We start from the raw sequence: 10,310 nt of genomic DNA on the forward strand, positions 1-10,310 counted from the left end.
ATGCTTCTTGCACCTGCCCAAACCAAGGGTTGATACATATAGGTGAAAAATGATTCGCCCCGTGTTAAAGAATGTCAACTATTAGAGTAACCACAAGGATGAAAAATGGCAAAGCAAAGCCGAAATAAGGATAATTCTTCTAACCAATTAGAGAACGAATTCATTAGCAAATTGAATGATGAACAACCCTTTATCAGTCTCAATTTCAAACTCTTGCAGCCCGTCTAAATAGCACAAGAGATACCCAAAGCGTAGAATGAAAAGACCAGACAAATGAAACTTCAAAATAAAGAAAGAGCTAAAGAGTTGGCAATCATGCAAATAGATCCAGCAGAGATGTCAACAATAACAGAAAAAAACATGTCTTATTAAAAGCTAAAATGAGATATTAAAATTTATACGTCGGTACTCTTACTGAAATTTCCCATATAATTATTATTTTTGGTAGTTTATCTCATAATAAATATTGTATTATTTATTTATTTATTTTTAAAAAAAGTCATTAGGTCGACTGCCCGACACATGTGTACCCTGAAAAGGACAGCTCATACTCGGACAAAAGAAGGGACACCTTGCAATGCTTCCGTGTCATCGACGCCCAAAGTGAATGCTTCCAACTCCATTCCAGCTCATTCATCCACCAACCCAAACAACACGCAATTCGATTTATTGTTTACACGTGGCGTTGTCTTATTGGCCTTCCATTTCATTACACGTCAATCTTCGGCCTTTATCTCACTCCTCATTCGCCTCCCACTCCCCTCTGTCGACATCTTTTTTTTTCTTTCCACAGACTACTCATTGACTTCTCGTAGATTTACAGTTTTATTCTTTGAATTTTTATACATCTTCGATCTTGAATTTCTTGGATCTTTCTCTCTCTATATCTATACATTTATATATATATATATATACACACACACACACTCCATGTAGCATGATTCTGGACACACACATATATAGTATATAGATTGATTACGTCATATATATATATATATATATATAGATTGATTACATTTTTCTAGAGATGTGTGCTTCATTCGGGAAAACCTAGACTTTGCAGATAATAGAGACAGAAATCTCTCATTTTCTTTTACTGTATCTGGAAATTTAACAGGTACCCGCTTTCACCAATAACGTTGAAAAACTCTGATTCTCTCTCTCTCTAAGATTTCAAATTATTAGTGAGAGAAAGTTCTAGAGAGAGAAAGTGTTATAAAAGGAGTTTAAAGAGCTTTCGAACTAAATAGAGAGATCCAACATTCGGCGGAGGCAGCACAGGAACCGTTACCGTTACTATAAAGAAAGAGGGAATATATATAATAAATATATACATACATATATATATATATATATATATACGTATATGATGACGATGAATGTAAAAGGAAAGAAACGGCAAGACAACGCAGACGATCGGCTCAAATCGAGGCTTTTGGTTGCGATTTTCTGCGACTATTGTCATTCGCTTTCGGTTCGTTTGCTGACATCGAGAATTGCTGTCCACAATCGATCTTAAAGGAGACTTTACATACATACATAAACGGACAATTCAAATTCAGGTAATGTGATGTGATGTTTCTTTCTATAACATTCAAGATCGATTTGATCTATGCTTTGACTTCTCTCATTCACAATTGATTCACTCTTGTTTGCTTTCCCAATTAAACTCAAATCTATCTACGACCCATAATTCAGTATTTGTTTATGTCGATCCCTGTATTAAACCCTCTTTTTTACTTCAATTTTGTATCACTCTCTCTCTCTGGGTTTTGAGTTGAGGGATGTTTTATATTGTGTTTGTGATATATACATATATATATATATGTATATATTATGTAATTGATTGAAATTATATGGTGGTGGAAGACAAGATTTTGAGAAAGTGATGTATTGAAAAGGATTTCACTTTGTTCTTGCCTTCAACTTTAATTCTACAGTTTGGAAAAAGCTTGTTTTATTAGACACTTCGCCATCCACTTTGGTGTAACAGTTATTTCTTTTACATAAAGGGTGCTTATTCTTGCCTTGATTGCTAAGGTAAATCTAATGGTTACAATCTATTGACTTAATCATGAATTCTGACCCTCACTTTACAAGCTGTGTGTATGAGATTTTGCTTTTTGATTGTATGTATGTATATATATAGACCTGCGCAAATACAAACACACACACACACACACACACTAGCATTATTAAGATTTATGTTTTGATTTTCGCAATAAAGGCAAATTCTTGAATTATTTGGTGCAGGGTACCTCTGCTTATCTTTATTTCTTCTTCGGGTTGTTTCATGCTGTTCGGTAGTGGATTGGATTGATGTACAATGCAGAGATCACGTAGAGCTCTTCTGCAGAGAAGAGCTTTGGAGAATGCTATTGATAAAAGAAATCACTTGTGCAAAGTTTCGGTGTCTCTGGTGTTTGTTTTATGGGGGCTTTTCTTCCTCTTAAATTTGTGGATTGGTCGTGGTGATGGTTACAAAGGTCAGTCTTAATTAAAGTTGTTATCAGTTTGTTGATTGTAGCGCATTTAATTTCACAATAGTTGCTGTTACAAGGTTCAAAGAAAATGCAACTAGAAATAGAGTTGTTTCACTTGGTATAATTTATGGATAAACATGATTTTTCCGTTTATTAGATGTCTCATGTATCTTTTTGTTTCACTTCTGGTTTCGGTCTCTAGTATATAGTGAGTTTCGGCAAGAGGAAACCTTTTATTCCTTTAACGAGTAGTATTGTTCAAGTTCATTTTTCGCTTTTTCTAGCTTCTACGGCATTCATCCATCATCCCGTTTCAAAGATGTCATTGCCTTTGCATTTTTGTCCTTGGTTTGGTCTGTTGGTATTGTTAACCTAACCGTCAGGATGTGTGCTATGATGCCTATTTCGGTATTCCAAGGTAGCTGAATGTTTGCATCAATAGCTACACTGGATGGGTCATGCACCTTTTTCTTTTATCTTATTTTTAATTCTGAAGGGTGTGGGATTGGGCATGTTCACTCGAGGGGAGAACTAACTACTTGTCTGTCTGAATGTACACATGTGACCTGAGGGAGGACTAACTACTTGTCTGTCTGAATGTGCACGTGTGACCTGAATATGTCTCCTGTAGGCAAGAACTGAACCGATGTCATACTTGAAATTATCTCACATAGGCAAGGATTGAACTCACTATTTCTTTATTTTCAGATACACACAAGTATCATGCTTTTCCTGATAGCAAGTATTTATGTTCAACAAGGATAATCTAATTAATTGTTGGAATTTCTATGAAATGTGTATCTTCTTGCTAGCTAATGCCTGTCTTGTTATGTGAATTCACTTGTGTGCCTTTACAGATAAAAATCATCTTTAATCCTAATTTTCATATGGCTTAGTTGCTCATGATTGTTGGAATCTACTTTCTAGGGGGGTGTGTATTTTTCTCACTAGCTACTTTTATGTCATTTTGACAGATTTAGATGAATCTGAGCAATTTCCTGTTGGAGCAAGAACTTGTGATGAAGATAAGCTGGGACATAATGTAGGATCTCATTCCGTAGATAAAAACCCTTCAGCGGAAATTAATTCTGAGAACTCCAACGAGAATTTACGCACAGTTGGGGTTGAAACCAATGGTTTCAGTGGTGAATTACAAGTAAGTGGAGGAAATGTAAATTATGACTCAGCTGTCAAAGAGCCAAGTGAGGTTGAGAATTCCAGTTTTGGTGCGAAATCTGAAAAAGACATTCCAAAACCTGACAAACTTTCTCGTGCTGTGCCGTTGGGTCTTGATGAATTCAAGATTAAAGCATATAATGCAAAAGGTAGATCTCTAGTTGGTCAGGCTGGAAGCATAATACACAGAGTGGAACCCGGAGGTGCAGAGTACAATTATGCTTCGTCCTCGAAGGGAGCGAAGGTGTTGGCTTACAATAAGGAAGCAAAAGGTGCTTCTAATATCTTAAGCAGAGACAAGGACAAGTACCTCCGGAATCCTTGTTCTGCTGAGGAGAAATTTGTTGTAATAGAACTTTCAGAAGAAACCTTAGTGGATGCAATTGAAATAGCAAATTTCGAGCATTACTCGTCGAACTTGAAGGATTTTGAGCTGCTTGGGAGTTTGGTTTATCCGGTTGATACATGGGTCAAACTAGGAAATTTTACTACTGAAAACGTAAAGCTTGCTAAGAGGTTTGTTCTTCAGGAGCCAAAATGGGTTAGATATTTGAAGTTGAATTTATTGAGTCATTATGGTTTTGAGTTCTACTGCACACTAAGTGTTCTAGAAGTGTATGGAGTGGATGCTGTTGAGAGGATGCTCGAGGATTTGTTCTCTGTTAAAGATAATTTGTTTGAGCCGAAGGAATCAAATGGTGAGCAAAAACCATCACACTCCCAGGTGCCATCTACTGAGGGTGATGATATTCATCAAAGTATTGACAGTGAAGTAAAATCTGACCCTGCTCTTGGAAATGCTGATGTGAAACATGGAGTTATGAATATTAACGTGCCCAGCCCGCCTGAAGAAATTCCTCATCAACAAGTTGGCAGAATGCCTGGAGACACTGTTCTTAAGATACTGACGCAAAAGGTTAGATCATTGGATGTAAGTTTATCAGTTTTGGAGCATTACTTGGAGGAATTAAACTCCAAATATGGCAGCATTTTCAAAGACTTTGACAAAGATATGGGAAAGAAAGATGTACTTTTGGAGAAGATCAGAGAGAATATAAAAAGCTTGTCTGACAGCAACGATGCCATGGTATATTATTTTACTGAATTAGAATTTTTGTTTTTGATTATATGTAATAGCTTATTAACCTAATAGTTCCCTTAATGCACTCTTAACTTTTTGTTTGCCTTGCAGACTAAAGAGGTTGGTGATCTTATTTCTTGGAAATCCCTTGTTTCCAGACAGCTGAATGATATAATAGGGGACAACGCTGTTCTCAGGTAGCCTTCTTTCCTCAGTAATATCACTTTTCAAATTTCAATTCACGTATATTATAGTACAATTTTATTCATGTATAATGAGCATGTTCTTTTAGAGTTATATATCAAAGTTTTTCTGATTGAAGACACATACATACATGCACACACATATATTGGAAATTTAAACCTCGCTGAATGTGTTGGTGGTGGGGGGCTGCTTTTATGGTTTTATCCCGATTCTTCATGACTGCCATTCTGGTACCTAGGTGTCATCACCAGGTCCAGAGAAGAATTTTAGGGCCAAAAATCATGCAGTTCTAGGATAGCATGAAAAGAAACTGGATGAAATACTAATTTTCTTTTGGGCATTTACTAAGGCATTCAGCACAAGGCCCAAAACTTCTGGTATCTTTATTAAAATAACGAGGTTGTTGTTTTGTTAAGTCATGGACCGCAATCTCATGATTAAGTGGACAATAGCATGGTTGGATGGTTTTGTGCTTGTTTCCAAGGCAACTAGTTCACAGATTGCTGCTTCATTGAAAACCTGGTGACCCTTGAAAATAAAGGATAAAATATATGCATCTGAAACCATAGGTTGTACATTAGTAATAATCATAAGAATAGCTTAGCTTATCAAAAATAAAAATAATAAATAATGTTAAATAACTAATGGTTCTATACTCCAGTTTCTATATGTGGCCTTTAATCCTCATCAAAAATCATTTCTTTAAGCACTACAATTGGATTCTTGCATATCATGGATAAAAAATAAATCAGCAGTTGACCTCTGAATTTGCTGAGAATCACTCTCCAAGTGTGGCCAACGTAGTAGTAGTAGTTAGGTTCAGAAGAACATGGCATGTGATTAGTGGTGGCCTTTCTTACTCAACCGCCCTGGTGTACATGGGTTCTAAATCTGTGATAGGACTATCTAGTGCTGCGTTTACTTTAGGTCTATGCAGTGCCTTTTAGGTACCCAACATAATCTTGGTTTCTGGCATAGTTGTAAGACACCATCTGAACCATCTGAGAACTAGTTGACAATTTTAGACCCACAGGATAGCAGGCAATATCATTTGCAAACATATACTTGTAAGTTCGGCTTTACCTAGAAAAAATTTTGATGGTCAGGGGAAATATGAAAAAACCAAAGGTATGGTTATTACAACTTTGATTACAACTTCTCTTTAGCATTATGGTTTAAAACTAACAGTGGGCCAACGCTGAGTGGGATTCTCCAAAGCATCTCCCTCTTCCTTTTACCCCCTTTTTGGGTGATTTCTGAATAGTTGCCTCTCTATTAGTGTTAAACTGTTTCATTTTTGTGTGTGTCAAATAATTAAATATCGTGTCTTATATTACTTACCAAAATGAAAATTAAATTTTCGGTCATTTCTTGTTCAATTGTAATGAAGGCAGATTAAAGGCTTTAGGGTTTGTTTAGTCACATAGCTGATGTTGATATTACGCTAACGATTGTATCCATATGCAGATTAGAGGTTGAAAAGGTACGGCAGAATCAGAGACACATGGAGAATAAAGGAATCGTGGTCTTCCTTGTATCCCTAGTTTTTGGATTGTTCACAGTTATGAGTCTATTAGTAGATATGGTATTGAGTGTGTATAGACCAGAAAATTCCAGGAGTTTTTGCTCGACGGGTTCTTCCTGGCTTTTCCTGCTACTGAGCAGTAGCATTGTTATTGTCATCCTTTCGTTATAATCACAGTTTTGTTCGACTCATTTCGGTTTCTTTAAGTCTATTCATACAAGCCTGGCAGTTGATTCATAATCGATTGATGGCTTCCTCAATGCAGATTACTTTTCAGTTACATTTTTTTCTGCGTCATTGCCATTTTTTGTTACCCTCATTTGCATGGTTGTAATTTCCTAGATAATGTGGAACCGTTGCATGAAAAAAAAGAAAAAGAAAAAAAAGTCTCCTTCATGGATTTGCAGGAAAGTGTGATTGGTTTTAGGTCATTGTGTCACATAGTATCACATGAAATCTCCATCTTTCACGTGATTTGGGTGCCTTGGCTTTATTGGTGAACTCAATCATAAATTACTACGAGACCATTAGACTCGGGCCAATCAATATGTGACACATCAGATAGCCTTCTTGCAGAGATGATGATATCATGTCACACAAGGAAAATTAAATCTATTTAGTGGGTCTTATAACAACTTATTAGTATTTAATTAGTTGGTGATACTATCTCATTCTCCATTAACGGAGAATGTGTTTCGAGAAAATAAAAATAAAGTAAGGGTGACTTTTGTGGAACTTGAACTCTCTCCTTCGCAGACGTAATAACCACATTTGGCTATCATCTTCCCTTCGGTTTGTTGCCAAATATGAATGTAATATGTTCATTTGCATTTTGCACTCTATGGTGATCGGTATGGGTTTGGTTTCGTTTTGGGTGAGGAATTCAACTTCAATTCTTATTGCATCTTTTTACCCTAGGGTAACGTACACTGACTTTTTCAGGCGTGGGTAAATTTTATACATATGAACCATTGATGCCAAAAATTGACTTGTGAAAAGTTAATATTGCTTTTATATTATAATAATATATTATATTACACTTTATATAAAGAAAGGACAAAATCATTACTATATAAAATTTGGTCCAGGCTGTCACATATGTCAAATTTGCTCTTAATATTTCTTTGATTTCCTTAAAACTAAAAAAAGTTAAATTTTCCTTTTATATTCAAACTCTAATTTTTTTCCTTTCAAATTTCTCATTTTTCTTCTCTTTTTATTTTTCTTCTTTTTATTAATTTTTTTGGCCCCCTACTTCTTAACATTTTTTTTTTTGCACTTAAAAATAATGTATATAGTATGTAATTTATTTATTTATTTATTTATTATTATTATTATTATTATTTTACATTGAGCTCCCTCCTCTGAATTAAAATCATGGCTCCTGTCTTGTTCACCGACCATCTTGCCTTGAATGTAATTTTGGGTCCTTAGTTTATATCACTAGGGACCAAAAAGTTGTTGTAAATTGTTAGTGTGGCTGCTTGTGTTTCTATTTTTTTTTTTTCCAAAAAACTCTAGAGCACAAGGCTTTATGGTATGTTTGGTCTGAGGGAAGGATTGGGGAGGAATGGATGCGAGGGGAGATAAAATAATTCCTTTCTGTTTTGGGGGTATATAATTTATATTTTAAACTTTTCCAAAAATTTGCTCGTTAAACCGTACTGCATTAATGAGGGTATATTGATAAAAATAATATAAAACTCTATTTCAATTCCTTCCAACCAAACAAAAAATAGGGTTACCCCATCTATCTTTCTACTATCTATTTCATCCTACCAAATAAAAAGTGATGGAGACACATTTTCTTCCCCAGCGATGTCTCATTCATCCTTTTCAGTTTTCCCTCTCAATTCCATGAATTTTTCCATCCCTCAAACCAAACGGAGCATTAGATATTGTTTTTATGCCTAGGTTGATACCCACTAATAGAATGGAATAAAATATCAATTCCAACTATTTTTTTATTTGGTATAAATTTAAAGTGGGAATATAATGAAATGTCCATTCCAACTATTCATTTGTCTGGTATAAGATCTAAAGTGAGAATGCATTACAATAAAAATTCATTCTATTTCTAAACCTATAAAATGGTCATTCCATTTCCAAGTAAAATTTTTTGAAAAATCAAATTTATAAGAAATCATCATGTTTTAAGTCCAAAAAGTACCACCCATCACTGCCTTGTGCCACTGCCGCCGCCACCGTCACCTTCCACCACCACCACTGACGCCGCCGCCATTGCCTTTCGCCACTGCACTACCATTGCTTTCCACTACCTTTCGTTGCCTTCCGCCATCACCTTCCGTTGCCATCACCATCATTGCCTTCCACCGCCGTCACCATCACTGCCTTCCACCGCCACTACTTTCTGCTTCCACCATCACCGTCACCGTCACCGCCTTTCCCTGCCACCATTGTTGCCACCTTCCACCACCACCACCTTCTTCCACTACTCTCACCGCATTACACCATGGAATAGAATTAATTCTTGAATTTCTCAAAGTTTACAAATAAGATTATTAGGTTTAAATTTGTCTGCAGAAACTACCAATTTGCATCTTCCCTCCTTTGCAAAGTGGAAGTTAAGAGTTCAAATCTTCATTATGGACAAAGTGAATGTATGAGCTATTTATTTATTTTATTTTTTTAAAAAAAGTGACTTGACAATTAGTAAATTGCCTTTAAGGTTAATTGCACAAGAACCTTAAATTATAAAAAATTTGCACTTCACTTCTTAGTAAAATACTAGTGAGTAATATGTAAATATTTATAGTTGGGATGGTTTCTTGCAATTAATTTAAAACAATAAATTAGGAGTTTCCTCTACGGAAGGAGATGCTATACGTGCAAAACCTTTTACAATTGAACAGAGTCTCATTCGATTAACCTTTATAAAACAGAACTAGTACAGTTAAAAAAAAAAGGTGTTAATTTAATTTTTCAAATAAAATATACATAAATTAACATGAAGAATGTTTTGGCAGCAAATTATTTTTCAAAGTTGAAGCAAACACACAAACATTCATAAATACTTAACTTTGGTATTAACTTTTCCTGTTCTTTTGTTAGGATGAAAAATCATACAATTTTTACCTAAAAAAACAAATCATACAATTTGAATTAATTTCTATTGATAATTTTAACAGCAAAGCGAACCCAGGCCTCTCTTATTATTTTTAGGATGGGGTACCTCTCTGACAGAGACTTTTGTCAGAGAGTCTCTGTCAAACCCGTCCCCCACCCCCAAATTTTTTTTTATATATATATATATATAATTCAAGCCTAAATAAAAAAATAATGTTGTTAAAATTTAAAATAATCATAAGAAATGAAGGAAAAAAAATTATAGCTAATAAAAGAATATTTTGATTATTAATTGGAATGGGTTCAGATCTTGACGAGTTTTAAACCTTTTTTACAATTTTGTTTCTAATCCTATTAAGATGATCCTAAATTCATCTCAACTTTCAATAAGATAGGAAGGGCTGTTGTACATATTTCTAAGTAATTGCCCCATGGATCCTATATCTATCTATATGAAGAAGAAATCATATAACGAAGGGGATTCTTATTTATACAAATGGTATTTCAAACTTGGAACGAGTACGAAGAAATTAACGATGGTTCTTTATCTTTTGAGTTGTTATGCCGTTGCACAATATCTTTGGTCTAAAATGGAATCACTTAAAACACGACATGATCATGCAGTTAAATTGACACCCACAAATCCCTCAAATAACAAGAGGTAAAAACTTATTTATTTACTAATTATTAGATTGAGAAATATATAAAAAAATTCTAGGGTACATTACATCACATTCCTTCTTAGTTAGCATTT

General features: G+C 34.8%; 1 protein-coding gene across 2 annotated transcripts; it reads left to right on the top strand.

Annotated features, from left to right (window-relative positions):
• Positions 1 to 771: 771 nt before the first annotated feature.
• LOC132273941 (SUN domain-containing protein 4) lies at positions 772 to 6,749 on the top strand. 2 transcript variants are annotated; one of them, XM_059775052.1, is made up of 5 exons: positions 772 to 1,562; positions 2,254 to 2,486; positions 3,458 to 4,746; positions 4,852 to 4,937; positions 6,412 to 6,749. In XM_059775052.1, exons 2-5 carry the CDS (start codon positions 2,327 to 2,329, stop codon positions 6,638 to 6,640), a joined length of 1,764 nt encoding a protein of 587 aa, XP_059631035.1. In that variant the 5' UTR covers positions 772 to 1,562; positions 2,254 to 2,326; the 3' UTR covers positions 6,641 to 6,749. The 2 variants fall into 2 exon arrangements, with proteins under 2 accessions (XP_059631035.1, XP_059631036.1); XM_059775053.1 differs by lacking the exon at positions 772 to 1,562 and adding an exon at positions 1,934 to 2,040.
• Positions 6,750 to 10,310: the final 3,561 nt, after the last annotated feature.

This window comes from Cornus florida, unplaced genomic scaffold, assembly GCF_030987335.1.
Source record: "Cornus florida cultivar Cherokee Brave unplaced genomic scaffold, ASM3098733v1 CherokeeBrave_3.0.0_Hap2_Chr09, whole genome shotgun sequence".
Taxonomy (NCBI): Eukaryota; Viridiplantae; Streptophyta; class Magnoliopsida; order Cornales; family Cornaceae; genus Cornus; species Cornus florida.

What these genes read in the sequence shown, in the direction of transcription:
- LOC132273941 (XM_059775052.1), top strand. Translation starts at nt 2,327, where the DNA reads ATGCAGAGATCACGTAGAGCTCTTCTGCAGAGAAGAGCTTTGGAGAAT. An exon ending in TCGTGGTGATGGTTACAAAG is followed by an intron (nt 2,487 to 3,457) that starts GTCAGTCTTAAT and finishes TCATTTTGACAG; the next exon opens with ATTTAGATGAATCTGAGCAA. An exon ending in CTGACAGCAACGATGCCATG is followed by an intron (nt 4,747 to 4,851) that starts GTATATTATTTT and finishes TTTGCCTTGCAG; the next exon opens with ACTAAAGAGGTTGGTGATCT.